Source organism: Peromyscus maniculatus, chromosome 1 (assembly GCF_049852395.1).
Source record: "Peromyscus maniculatus bairdii isolate BWxNUB_F1_BW_parent chromosome 1, HU_Pman_BW_mat_3.1, whole genome shotgun sequence".
In the NCBI taxonomy this organism is placed as follows: Eukaryota; Metazoa; Chordata; class Mammalia; order Rodentia; family Cricetidae; genus Peromyscus; species Peromyscus maniculatus.
This window is the reverse complement of record NC_134852.1, coordinates 136,445,255-136,465,671: the sequence shown is the minus strand read 5'-3', so window position 1 is coordinate 136,465,671 and position 20,417 is coordinate 136,445,255. Positions and strand designations below refer to the sequence as shown.

The window sequence follows — 20,417 nt, the reverse complement described above, 5'->3', positions numbered from 1 at the left end:
GCGCCTTTCCTGGATCTCGCTCTGTAGATCAGGTTGGCCTTGAACTCACAGAGATCCACCACCTGGCTCTGCCTCCCGAGTGCTGGGATTAAAGGTGTGCGCCACCACCGCCCGGCTAAGTGAGCATCTTATTTTAATTTGTACTCGCCCTAAAACTTGTTTCTGAGTTGTGCTGCGCTAAGGTATATGTTGTATTGATAATTGTGTTAGTAGAGGATGTCCGAGGTGACATGTATGAAAGTGTTTAGTGTTGAATGGAACTCCTGTCACACAGAGGTTGAGGAGACAAAGGGATATTAAGGCCCGAAGTCATAGGCCTTAGTCCTCAGCTTCTAATGTTCCGGCCAACCGGTTTATCCCGTCACTTCCGAGTACGAAGACTACAATTCCCAGGATACCCCAAGCCTTCCACCAACCAGGAAGACGGATTTCTCCAAAGGGCGGGTCCTGGGGGAAGGCTGGGTCTGGAGGAAATTCAGCCAATGGGTGAGCTGTACAGAATCGAAACCTTCTTTGATTGCGCCGAAGAGATTGGAATCTTTGGCGCCTTTGTGTTAGTGGAGGGCGGTAGATAGACGGGTAAATTGACCAATGAGAAGGTGGGTAGGCGGACCCAGAGCGTGTGGGCGGGGGGAGGTTCTGACTGGCAAGCTGTTCGCCCAATGAAAGGCAGGGTCGCCGGTGCGTGCCCGGCGAGGCTGTGGAGGCCGGTGTGTCTAGAAGCTGTGTGAGAGAGATGGCGGAACCCGGGAGGAGACGGGGTCCGAGGTCCCGCGGTGGCGGCGCCGGCCGAGGCTCTCGAAGAGCCCGGGTCGCCCGTGGCCGGCGTCCTCGCGCCCCGCAGTCTCTGTCCCGGCTCATTCCAGACACGGTGCTTGTGGACTTGGTCAGTGACAGCGACGAGGAGATCCTGGAAGTCGTCGCGGACCCGGTAGAAGCGCCCGCCGCCCGGGCCCCCGCGCCGGCCGCACATGGGCAGGACAGCGACAGCGACAGTGCAGGGGCGGACGAGGGGCCTGCAGGAGCCCCTCAGACCTTGGTCCGGCGGCGGCGCCGGCGGCTGCTGGATCCCGGCGAGGCACCGGTGGTTCCTGTGTACTCCGGGAAGGTGCAGCCAGGTCCCCAAGGAGGGCTGTGAGGGAGGGAGGGCTAAGGCTGGCGTGGTGGGTTTGGCTCAGGGCGGTGGGACGTGTGTGTGTGTGGGGGGGTGTCATGGATCCCTTAGGTTGGAGATGCGAGGGACTTCGGGGATGGTGGAAGTACGCCGATGCCTGGGATTGTAGTCTTTAGCAGAGGGGAGGCTGAGCGACGAGGTACCAGAGGATTCAGAGGGGATTTGGAAGGACTGGGGACTGGTATTGGGCGCATGCTGGATTTTGAGGTTGGAGCCAGTGTTAGGGAAGCCAAAGAGTTGGGGTATTTGTTGGGGGGTGGGGGTGGGAGGGAGCGTGTATGGGGATTCCGAAGGGACCGGGGGTTTCCAGGAACCCAGGGTCCTTAGGTTTTCGGGTGAGCCAGGTGGCTGGGGCTAGCAAAGAAGGGGGAACTAAGCCTGCATCCTCAAGTGCCGTAAGGAAACGGCGTGGGAAGAGGGTACTGCGTTTTTGGATCATGAGGAAGCTGGACTCCGGGTGCCCTTCAGAGGTTGGACTCCTTAGGGAAGATGTAAGAGCTGAATGTGGGGGAAGAACCATCCCCAGCTTGAGTAGAGTAGACGAGGTGTGAGACCCACCTTCTCCCCTTTTGTCTTTGTAGGTACAAAGCAGCCTCAACCTCATCCCAGATAATTCATCCCTCTTGAAACTTTGCCCCTCAGAGCCTGAAGATGGTAAGGGTGGGCTTGTAGGGAGTGTCTGTCCAGCACTGACTTCTCTGATCGTCCCAGAGTTTACATCCTTGCAGTCAATGCCTTCTCTCTCAGTTTCTCTCTGCCTCAGTGGAACCTAGGGTCTGGAGAATGGTGCCCAGGTGCTGTCCCATTGAGGCACATCCCTGATTCTAACTGGGATTGGGAGAAGGGACTCCTGTATCTGGTCCAGAAAGGAGCTGGTTTATTAATCAGAAGACACAGGGCATTACTTAGCAGCGATGCCCACTCCCCTCCCCCTTCAGCTCCTAACAGGCATACATGTTAGTGTCCAGGTTTTGAAGTACCTCCCCCAGTCATCCGCTGGTGCTGTCATAATAGAGGATGGACATCATGTTACACCAGAACTCCTGCAGTGTTCCATTCCTTGGGAACGCTATGGAGCCAGAGAGTGTTCTTGAATTTTATCAGGACTGCCCATTCTTTATTCTTCCCTGTTGATAGGATTTTTGCAAACCCTTTGTAAAGGCCAGGGACTAAGAGTTAAGGCTAAGTGGGGGGAGGGGGGTGATCCAGACCAAAGACCTTGAATCAAGACTTCTTTCTGTTAGGTGAGGGAGTGTGGTAGGCTGATAAGAACAGCCTTTGGAGTCATGTGGCCTGTGTTGAATCTTTCATAACTGTGTGACTTTGGGCAAGTTTTCCTCTTCAGGAAGATGGGGATAATAGTGGACCTATCTCAAAGCTTTTCTTGTTGAGAATTAAAGGGACTCTGTATATTTTATTTGCCATGCACATGGTTTAGGATAGCACCTGGGATGTCGAAGTGCTAGGTAAAAGATGCCTGTGTCCTTGATGTGGTGCCGGGCACCTCTGGGAGGGTTTAAAAGTGTCTGCTTGGAGTTGAGGAGATGGCTCAGTCAGAAAAAGCACCTGCCACATGAGCCTGATGACAGCAGCATAAAAAGCCAGATGAGGTGGTTTCCATCTGTAGTTCTACAGGACAGGAGGAGACTCTGCTGGACGCCCATGCACCCAATGGCAGACATACCAGGGGAGACCCTTTTATTTCTGGTAGAAGGTATAAGGAGAGAACCTACTCTATGACATGAACACCCAATACCCTCCACCCCCAATAAATAAACCTTGACAAAACAGGATCTCAGTCCTGCAGTAGCTGCCATATTTAGTTAGGACAGTGCTTCTTCACCTCAGAATCATTGACAATTTAGACTTGGAAATTCTTTGTTGTGGGGTATTCTATATAGACGTTTTAGGAGCATCCTGACCTCTAGTCTTTAGATGTCAGTAGCATGCTCTGACCCTTTCCTCTCTGTGTTGTGACAGTCAAAATCCACTTCAGACACTGAGACATGCCATTTGGGAGGCAAATTTGTCTCTGGTTGAGAACTACCACATAGGGTTTATTATCATAGTTTTATTTGCTCACTATTTATTTTGTGGTGTTGAGAAATGAATGAAGAGCACGCTCATACTGCCTAACATAAAGAAATGTAAGTGAGTAATGTAATAAAAATAATAAATAGGGCTGGGGAGAAGGCTCACTTGTAAAAGTGCTTCCTGAACAAGCCTGAAAACCTGAGCTCTATCCCCAGAATCTACAATGGAAGGAAAGAGCCAACTCCCAAAACTTGTCCTCTGACCTCCATATGCTGCAGTCATCTCACACAGACACACGATTCAAAAACAAAGGCATAGTATATAAGTCAACAAACGCACCCCGCGAGGACTTGTCTAGTATTGAGAAGTACTGCCTAGGGGCTGGGGTGACGGCTCAGTAAAGTGCTTACGGTGTGAGCCTAAGGACCTGCATTTGAGCCCCAAAACCCACGGAGAAAAAAGCTGAGCATGGTGGCAAACACTGAGAGTCCCAGCACTGGGGAGGTGGAGACAGGTGGATCCTTGGTGTTAGCCAGCTGGTCTAATCAGCTAGCCCCAGGCCAGTGTAAGATCCTGTCTCCAAAAACTAGATGGCTGGTACCTAAGAAATGACATTTGTGGTTGACTTCTGATCCAAACATGTATACATACACACTCTAACATGCACTTATACATGTGTACACATGCATTCAAAGTGCTATGTGTGCCTATTTTTTTTCTTCCCTCCTTTGTTTTATTAAGGGGGATTGCAATCAGGGCATCTGGATGCTAGGCTCTATTACTGAGCTGTACTATATCCCACCTCTTGCCTCACCCATTTTTAGAACAAAACTCTTTGTGTGTGTGTGTGTGTGTGTGTGTGTGTGTGTGTGTGTGTGTGTGTGTGTGTGTAGCTTTGTGCCTTTCCTGGATCTCGCTCTGTAGACCAGGCTGGCCTCGAACTCACAAAGATCCGCCTGCCTCTGCCTCCCAAGTGCTGGGATTAAAGGCGTGCGCCACCACTGCCCGGCTGAACAAAACTCAAAAGAACAAAAACTCCCAGGGTCTCTGTGGCTTATGCTGGCCTCCAACTCCTGACCTCTAGCTCAGCCTCTCCAGTCCAAAATTTGCATGTGCCACACACCTGACCTTCTCTGGCCCTTCCTAAAGCCTTTGAGTTGTTTCTTCTCGGCCTCCCTGCCATCTCTTAACTAACCCTTTCCTCTTTCTCCTCTGCCCCTAGAGGCAGATGTGACAGATTGTGGCAGTCCTCCTCCTGAGGATGCCCTAATTCCAGGTTCTCCCTGGAAGAAGAAGCTGAGGAATAAGCATGAAAAAGAAGAGATGAAGATGGAAGAGTTTCCGTGAGTGAGGCTGGGGCATTAAGGCCCTGGGAGCAAGAAGGGCATTGGAAAGATAAGCTGAGGAGGCAGGACTTTGGGGTGGCTCTTGAAAGGCTAAGAAGGGATGGAAGGTGAGACTCAGATGTCATAGAGGTGGCTTGTCCTGAACAGGGACACTGGGGCTTCTAGACCATCCTTTGGAATGGAGGTGGAGATGTGGGATGTGGCTCAGACTCTACAGCTGTCCCTGTCCACTCTGCTTCTCATTCCTTGTCTGTAAGATGGGGCTAGTCATGCTGCTTGAGCGTCCGTGAGGAGCTGGTAGCAAGTGCTTGGTGTCTGCTGGATAGTTGACATTTTCCTGGAGAGTGACTTAATCCTACACTGGAGTGTTTCCATTGCTCATTGTTGAGTCATACAAATATAAAAACAATGTTTCTTACTACACATGTATTTGTAGCTAGAGTTTTCCTGCCTTGCCCACAGTCAGGACAAATCTCTGTCACCTGCCACTGCCAGTCCCATAGCCGCTCAGACCCAACCAAGTAAACACAGAGACTTATATTGCTTACAAACTGTATGGCCGTGGCAGGCTTCTTTTTTTTTTTTTTTTTTTGGTTTTTCGAGACAGGGTTTCTCTGTGTAGCTTTGCGCCTTTCCTGGAACTCACTTGGTAGCCCAGGCTGGCCTCGAACTCACAGAGATCCGCCTGGCTCTGCCTCCCGAGTGCTGGGATTAAAGGCGTGCGCCACCAACGCCCGGCCCGTGGCAGGCTTCTTGCTAACTGTTCTTATATCTTAAATTAATCCATTTCCACAAATCTATACCTTGCCACGTGGCTCGTGGCTTACTGGCATCTTCACATGCTGCTTATGGCAGTGGCTGGCATTGTCTCCCTGACTCAGCCTTCCACTTCCCAGAATTCTCCTCTCTTCTTGTCCCGCCTACTTCCTGCCTGGCCACTGGCCAATCAGTGTTTTATTTATACAGAACAATATCCACAGCATGTGTATTCTAGTCAAGTGATGCTACTGAACAGTATTTTCTCTTGATTCTCCGCTCAGGTTCCTGGAGGTCCCCAGCCCACGAAAGTGTGTGTTGGGATCTCTCCTTTGCCGTCATCCTGCTCTGCTCTTCTTTCTGTAGGGACCAGGACATCTCTCCTTTGCCCCGACCTTCATCAAGAAACAAAAGCAGAAAGCATACCGAGGCACTCCAGAAGTTGAGGTGCTGGGGCTGGGGAGCTCTGGCTGTGGCAGAGAAGGGCGGAGAGAGAGGCTCTTGAGCCTCAATCGTCCTGTGTCCTGTCTGTACCCAGGGAAGTGAACAAGCGCCTCCAAGATCTCCGATCCTGCCTGAGCCCCAAGCAGCACCAGAGTCCAGCCCTTCAGAACCCAGATGATGAGGTGGTCCTCGTGGACGGGCCTGCCTTGTCACAGAGCCCGAGACTCTTCACCCTCAAGATCCGGTGCCGGGCTGACCTAGTCAGATTGCCCGTCATGACAGTGAGTTCAGGGGCGGCAGGGCGGCAGGGGGGCAACGGGGGCAGCAGGGGCAGGGGGCAGCGGGGGTAGCAGGGGGCAGCGGGGGTAGCGGGGCAGCAGGGGCAGGGGGCAGCGGGGCAACGGGGGCAGCAGGGGGCAGCGGGGCAGGGGGGCAGGGGGGGCAACGGGGGCAGCAGGAGCAGCGGGGCAGCGGGGCAGCGGGGCCAGCGGGGCAGGGGGCAGTGGGGCAACGGGGGCGGCAGGGGGCAGCAGGGGGCAGCGGGGCAGGGGGGCAGCGGGGCAGGGGGGCAGGCTCAGCGCCTGCCTTGGAGAGACGGGCTAGACGTGGAGGTGGACTGGCAAGCCCACCTCCTTCCCATCCGCTCTCTGGAGCCCCCCCTTTGTCTACACTTTCCTCACTCTTGTCTCTTTTCGGCAAACTTTGCCATTTTCAGGGCTACTTAGGCATACTGTCTCCAGGCCAGGTTTGAGGGTTGGCACATGTCTGTAATCTCAGCCCTCGGGAGGTGGAGACCTGAGAATCTAACTAGAAATCAGCATGGACTACATAGCTATGCCGTTTGAAAAAACAATCACAGAAATATGTGGATCTTTATGAAGCTTTTTTTTTCTAAGATTTATTTTTAAATTATGTCCAGGCATTGCTGGGTGGTAGTGGTGTATGCTTTTAATCCCAGAACAGAGGCAGGTGGATCTCTGTGAGTTCGAGGCTAGCCTGATCTACGGAGCTAGTTCCAGGACAGCTAGGGCTGTTACACAGAGAAACCCTGTCTCAAAAAAACAAGCAAACAAACAAACAAAAGAGTCCTTCTCTAGGCTGCCTCTCCCCTTCTCTCCTCCAGGGCCCCATGCTTCCCTTTTATGCTCTTACTGCCTTGGACACAGCAGGTAGCACACAGTAATTCTGAGCTTGCCCAGCTTCCTGGCAAAGGCTGGTTTTTGTGTAGGATGATCAGTTCAAGAGTGCTAGTGGAGATGAGCCCTCAGGAGCATGGACCGTGTGTGGCCAAGCAGCTAAGCCCAGGCTTGCCAACTGGTAGCCTGTGGTCTTATCAGCCGGCCATTTTGCACCGTAGGGTACTTCTAATGTAGACAAGTAGTTGGAGCTGTGCCTCGGTGACACAGAACTTGGTGTCTATGAGGCCCCGAGTTCCGTCTCTAGCACTGAGAAAAAAGAATGCGTTTGTACCAAACTTTATAATGGGTGATTTCCTCAGGAGCTCAGAGTGTATGTGAGGTCCTACCCCTTCACTCCTGTTTAACTCCTCATCCATGAATTCATGGCTGCTGCCTGCCTGCCTGCCTGCCTGCCTCCCTCCCTCCCTCCTTCCTTCCTTTCTTCCCTCCCTCCCTCCCTCCTTCCTTCCTTTCTTCCTTCTTCCCTCCCTTCCTCCTTCCCTCCCTCCCTCCCTCCCTCCCTCCTCCCTTTCTTTCTTTTGGTGTGTGTTAGGGTTATATTCTTGTGGCTATGTGCCTGCGTGCATGTGGAGGGGTGTGCATGACTGTGCATGCATATGTCTGTGGAGGCCAGAGGATGATGTCTGGTGTCTTCCTCAATTGCTGTCTACCTTGTTTTTTGAGATGGCCTCTTCCTTGTTTTTTGAGATGGAGCTCACTGATGCAGTGAGGCTGGCTGGCCAATGAGCTCGAGGGATCCCTCCCCCCCCTTCCCCCCCCCCCCAGCATCAGGATTGCAGGTACTGTCTGTTGCTCCTAGTTTTAGGTAGTGCTGGAGATCCAGAGTCAGGTCCTCTTGCTTGTATGCCAGGCACTTTGCTGACTGAACCACCTCCTTAGCCTCAGCTGCTTCATCTCTCTGTGCCATTTGCCTAGACCACTGAGTGACACTAGTTAATTTTGTGCTTGCCAGGTAAATATGGTGAATCTCACAGCTGAATAGTTCAGCAACTTGTGTTTGAGGAGGTAGCTCGGGGCTGGGGTGTGGAATTTCAAGGCTGGAAGATTCCTTTGTCTTCTTCCTAGTCGGAACCCCTTCAGAATGTGGTGGATTACATGGCCAATCATCTTGGGGTGTCTCCAAGCAGGATTCTTTTACTCTTTGGAGAGACAGAACTGTCCCCTACTGCCACCCCTAGGACCCTAAAGCTTGGTGTGGCTGACATCATTGGTGAGTGGAAGGCGAGGAGGGGTCTTGAGGAAGGCTTTGCTGTGGGTGGGGGTTGGGAGATAAGGGGAAGTTCCAGAGGCAGCCTGGCATCTCAATCCTCCTCTCCATAGATTGTGTGGTGCTGACAAGTTCTTCAGAGGCCACAGAGACAACCCAGCAGCTCTGCCTCCGGGTGCAGGGGAAGGAGAAGCACCAGATGTTGGAGATCTCACTCTCTCCTGTAAGTAGGACGTGCTGCCCATGCCCCTCCCCTTTCCAGTCCCCTGTCATTGGGTGGGTTGGCAGGACGTGGGCTCCTCCTAATCCTCCCTTACTGCAAATGCCCCTCTGTTTCTGTGTGCCTACCCAGCCTAGGTCAAAGAGAGAAGAATATTGTTAAGTCCTGTATCGGTTTCTCTCTGTTGCTGTGACACACCACCATGACCAAGGCAACTTACAAAAGGAAGGGTTTTGGGGGGTGGGGTGTCTGTGGTTCCAGAGTTAGAGTCCATGATGGTTGAGTGGAGGCATCCTGCAGGGCTGCTGGAACAGCCACCGAGAGCCCCCATTGCTAATCACAATCAGGAAACACCACAAGGACAGAATTCTTTAAACTCTCAAAGCCCTCTTCCAGTGACTTGCTTCCTCCAACAAGGCCACACCTAAGCTTCCCCAAACAATGTTACCAACTGTGGATCAAGTATTCAAATGCCAGAGCCTCTGGGGGCCTTTCTCATTCAAACCACAGCTTTCTTCCCACCCTGCTACCATGTGTTCCTGTCTTAGTTAGGGTTTCTATTGCTGTGAAGAGACCATGACCATGACCACAGCAACTCTTATAAAGGAAAACATTTAATTGAGGCTGCTTACAGGTTCAGAGGTCTAGTCCATTATTATCATGGTGGGAAGCATGGTGGCACACAGGCAGACATGGTGCTGGAGAGGAAGTTGAGAGTTCCACATTCAGATCGGCAGGCAGCAGGAAGAGAGCCTGATACTGGGCCTGCCTTGAGCTTCTGAAAAACCTCAAAGCCCACCCCCAGTGACACACTTCCTCCAAGGCCACACATGCCAATCCTTTCAAATAGTGCCACTCCCTATGAGCCCATGGGGGCCATTTTCAGTTAGACCACCACAGTTCCCCTTCCCATATCCCTTCCCCTTAGATGGAAAGAACCTTGTGTAATAACAATGATGTGCAGTAATAATGGCTTTTATCTATTTATTTGTTGGTTATAGTTACAAAAACCATCGAAGTTATATATATATATATATATATGTATACACAAAATTTTAATAGGTATATTAAGAAATTAACAAAAAATAAAACTAAGGATTAAACCCACACCGTGTGCATGCTAAGCTGTTACTGTGTCACTGAGCTCTAACCATATCCCAAAGCCACACATCTCCTTTTTCAGTCTTAGGGTTCTTTCCCTTTGTGTTTGTGTATTTGTGTGGGTGCTTGTGCCACAGTGCATGTGTGAAGGTCCGAGGGGAGCCTGTGGGAGGTGGTTCTACTCTGTGGGTGCTGGGAATTGAACTAGGTCATCAAGCTTGGCAGCAAGCACCTTTACCTGTGAACCATCTCTCTGGCTCACTTGAAAACAGCACTTCTCAACCTGTGGGTCACAACCCCTCTGGGGATTGAACAACCCTTTCACAGGGATTGCCTAAGACCATCAGAAAACATGTTTACATTGTGATTCGTAACAATAGCAAATTTAAAGTTATGAAGTAGCAACGAAAATTTTATGGTTAGGGGTTGCCACAACGTGAGGAACTGTATTGAAGGATCGAAGCATTAGGAAGGTTGAGAACCTTTGCTTTAAAACTTGCTATTATTTTTTTTCTTGTTTGATTTTTATATAATCATAAATTATATGTAACTCTTACTATAGTATATAGTATATTGTTAAAATTCTTCTAATTTGCCAGGTGTGGTAACACTCCTTTAATCCCAACAACTCAGGAGACAGAGGCAGGCAGATCTCTGAGTTTGAGGCCAGCCTGGTCTAGGCCAGCCAAGAGTATAGTGAGACCCTATCTCAAAAAAAAAGAAAGAGGAAAAAAAAATCCAAACACAACAACAAAAAACTAGTTTTATTTTTTGTTAATTTCCTAATATACCTATTTAAAATTTTGTGTGCATATATATATATGTGACTTCGATGGTTTTTGTAACTGTAATCTAGGGCAGGAAAATTCATATAACTTACTTGTCTATTTTAATAAGATAAATTATTGGAATTTAAATTTCCTGTGAATATTTTAGCAAATGATGCTTTGACCTCTATCTGTATGTATGTGTGTGTGTGTGTGTGTGTGTGTGTGTGTGTGTGTGTGTGTGTGTGTAGTGTCTATATGTGTGCATATGCCGTGGAGTATGTATGGAGGTCAGAAGACAGCTGGAAGGGATCAGTTTCCTACCGCCACCATATGAGTTCTAGGAATTGGACTTGGGTCCTCATGCTGGCAGCCAAGTGCCTTTACCTGCTGAGCTCTCTCGTGCCCTGTAGTACCTAAAGTGTCATAGGTATGTCATTATGCATGGTGCGTGCAGGGTTTGGTACTGTCGTTGACTTGAGACACCAGCTAAGTGTCTTGGAATGTGTCTCCCCTTGGGATGCGTGTGGGGTTTGGTACTGTCGTTGGCTTGAGACACCAGCTAAGTGTCTTGGAATGTGTCTCCCCTTGGGATGAACAGGGGTGACGCTACTGCAGCTGCTGGGCTTAGAGCAACAGAAGTTGGTTCTTACAGTTCTGTAGACTGAGACTCCACATGAATCTTTTCTCTTTGTAGCTTCTGGTGGCAGCCAGAGTTCCGTGGTGTACTCCTGGTGTCTCTCTCTTTTCTCCTGTGAAGACCTGAGTCATGTTGGATTAGTTGTCTGCATGAGGTGTGACCACACCTTACCTTGATTGTATCTGCCGAGGCCCCAAATCCAATAAGGCCACATTTGAATGTACCTGGTCAGGATGACAAGGTGTCTTTGGGCACAAATGCCAACCCATAAAACTTTTCTAAGTCACACATAACAAATTCTGTAGGACGAATTACTAAATGGTCTTATTAATAAAAAAACTTGGAGCCAGATATTGGGGTAAAAAGCTGAGAGATCAGAAAAGCAGAAAGAAGCCAGCCACATTCTTACCACTTGGAGATCCTTGCCAAAGAGACCTACTTCCTGTATACCCACGCCTATAGGCCTTTCTGTTCTGCCATCATCATTTCCTCTCTCTGCCCAGCTACATGACTTCTTCTTCCTGCCCAGCTCTGTCACTTCCTGTCTGTCTGTACAGACCTCCAGGTCTTTATGATTAACTAGTGTTGGAATTTAAGGCCTGTGCCACCACGCCTGGCTCTGTTCCCAGTGTGGCCTTGAACTCACAGATATCCAGACAAATCTCTGCCTTCTGAGTGATAGGGTTAAAGGCGTGTGCTACCATTGCCTGACCTCTATGTTTACTGTAGTGGCTGGCTTCTTCTTCTGATCCTCAGATAAACTTTATTGGGGTACACAGATAAAATATCACTACAAACTTCCTTTAGAATTTGCGTTTGCTTTATTCATGTTTCTGTTTCAGAGGGGATGTGACTGAGGCTTAGAGAGCTTGTTTATCCCGTAGTCTGTGCCCCAGAGTTGTCCTCTGGTCCCCGCTCAACAGTTCCTGAGGAACCTGTGAGTTCCCAGACAGGGGCCTGCCTTCCCCTCCAGGTTCTTCCTCTGTTGATGTGCCCTCGTCTTCCTTGTCTCGTGTTCTTTTTTCTTTGTTTTGTTTATTTTCAGATAGGGTCTCGTGTAGCCTAGGGTGTCCTGAGACTTATTGTGTAACCCAGGCTGGCTTGGGACTCACAATATAGCCCAAATTAGCCTGAAACTTGTGATCTTTTTGCCTCCATTCCGCAAGTCCTATCATTTCAGGCATATGCTGCATGTTTGGCTAAAAGTTGCCTTGGCTAAAAGTTGCCTTTTTGTTTTTGGTACTAGAGAATGAACTTAGCACATTGAACTTGAAAGTGTGTGCTGACCACTGCACTTGGCTCCTGGCCTTTGTCCCACGTCCTCCACCTGCCTTTCGTACTCTTCTATCTGTTGTTTGTGTCTCTACAGGACTCGCCTCTTGAGGTCCTCATGGCGCACTATGAGGAGGCCATGGGACTCTCCGGACACAAGCTCTCCTTCTTCTTCGATGGGACAAAGCTGTCGGGCAAGGAACTGCCAGCTGATCTGGGCATGGAATCCGGGGATCTCATTGAAGTTTGGGGCTGAAGCTTCCTCCTCCTGTTTGGATGCAGAGCCAAGACTTGGGGACAACAGCTCCCACTTTTATTATTATTTTTTGCCCCATAAGGGCTAACAGAAACCGAATTAGAACTCGTTTATTTATTTCCGGCACTGGGGATTGAACCCTGGGCTGTGCATATGCTAAGGATGTGTGAAGTTGAGGTAAAACCAAGGCATGACCTTTGCCCTGTCTCGTTGACCGATTGGTAGTTGTGTGACTGTGGCTGCCCTGGGTGGCCTGTGGCTGTGTGTGTTGGTGCTGTGGACAGCAGCTCCTGGGGCATGGAGAAGGGGTATTGGCTTCCCTACCATTTCGTTCAGTAGTGCACAAATGAGCCTTGCATTTGGGTGCCCAGGCTTGTGATTTATGCCACATTGGGGACCAACAGGGATTTTAATTCTCATTTGGGGGCTGAGATGCAGGTACCTTCCCTGGTGGGGATAGTCGGTTGCAGGGAAATAAACAAGCAATGACATCTATGCTGAAGCTGAGGACTAGGTAGACAGTGGGTAATTTTTAAAGGCTAACAGGAGTGGTGTCTTCAGCCCTGGGCATCCACTCTCCCAGGACTCGGCCAGCATCTGGTACATACTTCCTGGCATGCACATCTAGCCACATCTGAGCACATGCAGCTGTTGAGTTTGATGTTTACTCTAGTTCCGTCCTCCCGCCCTCTCCTGTCAGCACCCACTTGGTATATTTGTATCTGAATGTCTTTATAAGATGATTTTCTGAATGTGTGTGATTTTAGTGTATGTACATGGTACTGTGCAATAGACATTCTGTCTTCACTCAGTGTGAGTGACAGGCTAGCCATGTTAGCACCTTCTAGATCTGTTGTTGTTCCGATCTGCTGTGGCTGCCCCATAGTGGCATTAGATGATATTACTCACACATTGCCTTAATTGGAGGGATACCTGAGTCGCCAGCTCCTAGGAACCAAATTCCAGACCACAGCAAACATCTTTTTGTGTGTTCCCTTCTGGGCCAGGGTAGGTAATTGTCTGGCATACTTGCCCAGGATGGGACTATGGGTTACGCAGGTTCATTTTTCTGGTTTTTCTAGAGTTTTCTTCAGAATGTGGACTGCTTTTCTTGGAGCTTCTATTTCCTTATCTTGACCAGTATTTAGTGTTGTACTTTCTGATTTGCCAGTCTACTGTGTATAAAGCACTGCATATCTTAATATCCTTTATCTGACCACCATTTCTTATCAATGTCCACCTTCTGGTTTTTCTTTGTTAGCTGCTTGTTTTCTTGTGAGGCTTCCTTTTGTGTGTTTTTTCTGTGAGGAGTTGCTTGTGTTCTAGGCAATTGCAAATAACCTTCAGAATAGCACTTTGTGTACCCAGGGGGATTTTCACCAAACAGACATTCTTAACTTTAATGCAGACAGCTGGCTTTTGTTAGAAAGGGTTTTTTGTTTTGTGTTTTTTTTTTTTTTGCTTTTGTTTTTGCTTTTTAAGGGAAAATGAGAAAGAACTTCCAGAATGGCAGGGGTTCTAGCGGGGAGTCTCAGGATTGCTACTTTTGGATCTCTAAACTAGTTAAGAAACTTTCATTGTCTTCTGTTAGCTTGCTAGTTTTTTGTTCTTTTGTTTTTATCTCTCATATTGAGACCACTAAATGAGAATAGAGTTCTAACTGATCTGCTGTGGTGTGGATACTGACTGTTCTGAACTTTCCACTCTGCTTCTCACTGGTTACAGCTAGACTGTACTGGTTCCTGACTATTGTATGTTACGTCTAAACCATCTGAAATGCACCTTTGTGTGGGAGAGCAAATTTTATTGTGTTTTAATTATAATGAGCCAGTTTTCTAAGCTTTGTCTACTAAAAAATTAATATGTAGTCTGACTTTCACAAGAAGTATGTCAACTTCTTAAAAATTTTTTTTGTGAGAATATGTTATACCTTTGAATTTTAATATTTAAAAATTCCATGACATAGTATAGCTTCCAGGTTTCTCAGCTCTTGTATGACAATTAATGAATCTGAACACATTACTATTATGTATTCAATCTCAGCCAATAAAGGGAGATGCCTTTAACTTAGGAACACCTGATGCTTTCTGTCTTTGTCTCTTTCATGTGATCCCATTTGAAGTTCTTGTGATAGAGACCATTAATTATTCACAAACACCCATCCTTTGTCCTTGGTTAACAAAATCCATGGCTTTCAACACTGTGCAGAGACATTCAGAATGAAGACACTGTAAGTGCTATAGCTCTGATGAGACAGGTATCCTGGCAGTCAGGAGCCAAGAAATACTACAAAGTTGAACTGGTGGCCCAACAAACCTCACACAAGACATTTATTGGGAGGGAATAACCCAGGAGGATGGTTGCCTCTGCTCCAGTGAGAAGCAGCAGGACAGCTAAGCAGAAGACAGGATTTATATAGGATTTCTTGGGTGGGTGGAGCTTCCCAAGGTGGGATTTGGTGGGATTTCAAGTTCTGAGCTTGGGCTCTTTACTCTGTATGGCAGAGGCTGGGGCTGGCCTTTAGGGCAGTTAGTGTTCTGTGGGTGGAACCTGGCAGTTGGGGGTTCTCAGAGGAGGGGCCTGGCCACTCATGTGCCTCAAGGGACTTACAGACACTATAACCAGCCTATGAGTCTATGAAGCTTCTGTAGACTGAACCAACTATGGATTAAAATTATTAGGGAATGCACTTGGGTGGCAGGAGGTTTGTGAATTTGAAGTCAGCCTGGGCTACACACCAAGACCCTACCTAGTTTTTTATGTATGGAAAAATATTTATGCCAGAACTCATATAGGCTCTTCTTCATCACTATTTCCCAAAAGACATGGTGTAACTTTTTTGTTTGTTTGTTTTTTCAAGACAGGGTTTCTCTGTGTAGTTTTGCGCCTGTCCTGGAACTCACTCTGTAGACCAGGCTGGCCTCGAACTCACAGAGATCCACCTGGCTCTGCCTCCCGAGTGCTGGGATTAAAGGCGTGCGCCACCACCGCCCGGCCGGCCGGCATGGTGTAACTGTTAACGTGGCACTCACACTGTGTTAGGTATTAGAAGGACTCCAGCAGGTGTAACTCGGCCTCCTGGGGTGGCGGTGGAATGGGCTGCCCTTCCAGGGACGTCTGTGTGGCAGTGTGCGCTCCCCTGCATGCTTGCTTCCTGCCAACTGGAGGTAGAATGTTCTATGAACACAGACTTCAGAACTGGAACTCAGTGGGAGCACAGTGAGACAGGGCAGCCCGTGTCTTGGTCTCCATGCCATACCTTAGGAGTCTCAGCACTGAAATAACTGTCTTGTTGAAATCACTTAAGGATTTCTGTCACTCATAGCAGCCCAAGATGTAGCTATTTCAGACACAGCAGCCCAGATGTAGCTACTTCAAACACAACAGCTCAAGTTGTAGCTATTGCCAACAGCATTATAGTGGTTCTCTTTGGGCTGTGGGATAGTTTCCACAGATGTCTAGTTGTAGAAATAGAATGGGCATGAATATGAACCTACCTGGTCTCCAGGTTTGGTGGCACAGACCTATAATCCTGGTCACTCAGTAGGCTGAGGCAGGGTCTTAGAAAGCTGAAGGCCTGCCTGGGCTAGAGTGAGTTCAGAACTGGCCTGAGGACATATATAGGTCAGCAATAGTGTGCTTGCATGGCTTCGGAGTCAATCCTTAGCTTCTTGAGTTCTGTTAGGATTGCTCTTCCATACCTTTGCCCCTGTATCTAGTGCTAGAAGGTCCAGTTTTCTACAATTTTCCCTTGTACTTAGCAAAGACTATGCCTTTGTAACTGTAATGAGCATTTACTCAATGTCCAATTAACTCTCTCTGACACTAGTTTTACAGAGAAACTAAAGCTTAATGCGATTAACCTGCCACGGTTCTCACAGCCATTCACTGCAGAGCCAGATGTAGATACAAGTAGGCCTAACCTGAGACTTCTTGAGATTCTTGAGATTGGCACACTTGAGTGTGTGTGTGCCAAGTGTCCTGGGATCCTGGTAAAATGCTGGAGAGATGGCTCGGTGGTGAAGAACACTTGCTGCTCTTGAAGAGAACCTGAGTTCAGTTCTCAGCGCCCACATCAGGCAGCTCACAACTGCCTGAAACTCAACCATGGGGGATCCAATGCTCTCTTCTGGCTTCTCCAGGCACTTGTACACACGTGGCATTACTTACACAGGCATGCACACATAAATAAAATCCATTTTTTTAAATGAAGGGCCAATTGTGGCGCACACCTTTAATCCTGGTGCTCAGGAGGCGGAGGCAGGAGGATCTCTGTGAGTTCAAGACCAGTCTGTTCTACATATCAAGGTCCAGGCCAGCGAGACTCCATCTCAAAAAAAGGAAGTGGGTAGGGAGCTCGAGAGATTATTCAGGGATTAAGAACCCTTGTAGCTTTTGCAGAGGACTCAGGTTCAATTCCCAGCACCCACATGGTGGTTTACAGCCACCTGTTTACTCCAGTTCTAGGGATTCCACACCCTCTTTAGACCTCTGAGGGCACAGACACACACATACATGCAGGCAAAACACTCACAGCCGGGCGGTGGTGGCGCACGCCTTTAATCCCAGCACTCGGGAGGCAGAGCCAGGCAGATCTCCGTGAGTTCGAGGCCAGCCTGGGCTACAGAGTGAGTTCCAGGAAAGGCGCAAAGCTACAGAGAGAAACCCTGTCTCGAAAAAAAGAAAAAAAAAAAAAAGAAAAGAAAAACACCCATAAAACGGGGAGTGGGGGCCTGCACTGGAGCATGTGGTCTGGACCAGAAGCTGAGGAGGAGCCTGGATGCCTGTCTGATGAGCAGTCAGGGGATGCAGCTCTGCTGACCACATTTGACAGTGAGATACTCACTGTGCTTTGGTTCTTTTTCTTATCATTTTTCTTCGTACCCAATCCTTAAATACTAGAAGTTAGAAATCTTTGAGAACACCCCATACCCCTCTTGACAGTTTTTCCATGTAACCCGGGCTACCTTCTAACTCCAGATCTTTCTGCCTTTGCCTCCCGGGGGCTGGGAGTGTAGATGTGTGCTACCACACCGGGTATTTTGCCGTTTCTTATGTACCTTTATAATCTCCAATCTCCCCAACTCCTGCTATCCTCTCTAACTCAGAGGTTAGTTCTTCCTAAAGCTCCTGAAGAGCCATCCACATCGTGTGTGTGTGTGTGTGTGTGTGTGTGTGTGTGTGTGTGTGTGTGTGTATGGTTTTTCAAGACAGGGTTTCTCTGTGTAACAGTTCTGGTTGTCCTGGCATCTGCTTTGTAGACCAGGCTGGCCTCGAACTCACAGAGATCCACCTGCCTCTGCCCCTCAAGTGCTGAGATTAAAGGCGTGGGCCACCACTGCCCATCCATGGTCACATCATTTTTATGTCCCACCTTAGCACGAAACAAAACTGTAGCTCTCTCTACGTCTGTTTGATTATTTGTTTCTTGCTTTCCCATCGGTCTGTAAGTGCTTCACAATGTCTTGTTCTTTTCGACAATGCTCGTTGTTCATACACACAGTTGTTTCCTCCCAAAAATTTACTGAAGGAATAAATCTCATGTCTCAGAGAACCCCACTGCCACCATCTCAGTGAATGAGCCAGAAATAATGTGTCACCCTGCCTCCTTTTTGTGCTGAGACTGGAAACCAGGCCCTCACTCAGGCTGGGCAGGTGCTCTACCACTGGCTTCATACTTCATTTTGTGATGTTTGGGATGGAACCTGGGGTCTTAAGCATCATTGGTACTTGCTTCATTTTCATTATCTACTCCATGCTTGACCCCCACCCCTCTTGACGGTTTTTGTTTTGTATTATTTTGGTTTTTCAAGGCAAGATTTCTGTGTAGCCCTGGCTGTCCTGGAACTTGCTCTGTAGACTAGACTAGCCTCAAACTCAGAGATCCACCTGCCTCTGCCTCCTGAGTGATGGGATTAAAGGTGTGCACCACCACCACCACCACCACCACCACCACCACCACCACCACCCCCGGCAATGGGGTTCCATATGTAGCTCAGGCTAGTTTCTAATTAATTTCTACCTTTATTGTCGCCGTCCTCAGATAAGTGTCTTTCTGTCTCTCTTCTCCCATGCCCTGCCTGCAGTATAACACAGGCCACTGCTTCCCTCCTAACCCTCTCCAATCTATCTGCAACCGATGGTTAGCTTTTCTCAAATGCAAGTATGATTTTGGGGGGGTGGGGGTCAGAGACTCATTAAATAGCCCAGATGGCTTCAAATTTCTAGGTTCGAGTGATCCCCTGCCTCAGCCTCCTGAGCACATGGGACTATGGGCCCGTCTCAGTCACTAGATTTTCATATGAATTGAATAATACAATATGCATTCTATTATTTAACAGTGTTTTAAAATTTTTATTTTTATTACATTTTTATTTTGGGTGCATGCCATGGTACCCGTATGAGATAGAGGGCAGCTTGTGGCAGTCAGTCCTCTTCTTCCTCCATTTGAGTCATAGGGATGGAACTCAGGTTGTCAGCCTTGGCAGCAAGTGTTTTATCCTCTGAGCCATCTTGCTGGCCCTTAAGTATTTTGAGCTTTATCTCTGTTTATTATCATCATCACCATCACCTCGTCCAGGCTGGTTTATGACTTTAAGTCCTCAAACCCTCATACTTCTTTATTTTTAATTACTTTTAATTCTTTTGAGACTGGGTCTTATGTACCCAAAGCTCATCTTGAACTTGCTATTACTATGTATCAAGGAACATTTTGAACTTGCAAGCCTCCTCTCTCTGCCTCCTGCCACTCACTGGCCTGGCTTATGAGATACTGGAGAATCGAACCCAGGGTCTCAGCCATGCTAGGCAAATATGCTATCAACCGAGCTGCATCCCCGGCTGGAAGTGGGACTGCAAAGCAGCTCTTTCATAGGATTACAGTAATTTTTATTCAGAATGTATGTATATTAAGAAAAACAAGCAATCTGGGGCAGGAGTGGCGTACACCTTTAACCTCAGCACTCCGGAGGCAGAGCCAAGTGGATCTCTGTGAGTCTGAGGCCAGCCTGGTCTAAAATGTGAGTTCTAGGACAGTCAGGGGTACATAGAGAAACTTTGGAAGAAAACAAAAGAAAAACTAAAAACAAGCAAAGAAAAAAAAGCCTCAGGCGCTAAGATTAGAGGCTTGAGTCACCACACCCAGTGGGGTTGGCTTTTGTTTGTTTTGTTTTGTTTTGACGGGGTTTCTCTGTTTAGCGCTGGCCGCCATGGAACTTGCTCTGTAGACCAGGCTAGCCTCAAATTCAGAGACCTGTCTGCTTCTGCCTCTTGAGTGCTGGAATTAACGGCGTGTGCCATCACTGCTTGGCTTTCCGTGTTGGGCGCTGCAGTTCTTGGTTCTGAGCCCCTGCCTACCCTGCAGGAGAGACACCAGAGGGCGCGAGCACTCCAGCCTTGGTTGCTGGAGGGAGACTCTGTGGCCATACTGGTGCGTCCTTTCCTTCTCGTCTGCGGGAATCTTTTGTTTGAGGCAGGGTCTCATTCTGTGGCTTCCACTGCCCTGAAACTCGCTATGTAAACCAGGCTAGCTTTGAAGTTGCAAAGGTCCGTTTGCCTTTGCCTTCTGGGACTAAAGGCGTGCGACACCACGCCCGACTCTATAGGAATCTAAGTATCCACATTTTGTAAAAGCTCATGATTGGGAAATAAAAGGGGGTAGCTGCTCGCCGTTATTCATTCAACGATTTCTGAGCCATGAAGCCATCACAATCACCGAAGAAGAAAAGTGGGGACTTCTCACTAGCATCTGGAGAGATGTATTATTTCCAAACCTTTGTGATTCACTATCTCATGTGATGACAAGAAGTCGGATAAATGGGCATTCCCTCTAAGGCGCTCGATTTTGCCAACTTGCGAGGCCCCCTGGAGACTGCTAGTGAAAGTGGGAACAAGCGTCGGGTTGCCATGGTGCTTGGCTGTGTGCAGGAGCCCAAGAAGCCTTGGAGGCTTCCGTAGTCGGTGGAAGGTCACGTGCTCAATCCTTGCACCGGGTGACTGTCT

General features: G+C 48.5%; 1 protein-coding gene across 2 annotated transcripts; it reads left to right on the top strand.

Moving 5' to 3' along the window:
- Positions 1 to 436: 436 nt before the first annotated feature.
- Positions 437 to 14,492, top strand: Nfatc2ip (nuclear factor of activated T cells 2 interacting protein). 2 transcript variants are annotated; one of them, XM_006980379.4, is made up of 8 exons: positions 437 to 1,108; positions 1,756 to 1,828; positions 4,431 to 4,551; positions 5,677 to 5,757; positions 5,849 to 6,035; positions 8,019 to 8,163; positions 8,274 to 8,383; positions 12,258 to 14,492. In XM_006980379.4, exons 1-8 carry the CDS (start codon positions 737 to 739, stop codon positions 12,414 to 12,416), a joined length of 1,248 nt encoding a protein of 415 aa, XP_006980441.1. In that variant the 5' UTR covers positions 437 to 736; the 3' UTR covers positions 12,417 to 14,492. The 2 variants fall into 2 exon arrangements, with proteins under 2 accessions (XP_006980441.1, XP_015854391.1); XM_015998905.3 differs by having other exon boundaries at positions 438 to 1,118.
- Positions 14,493 to 20,417: the final 5,925 nt, after the last annotated feature.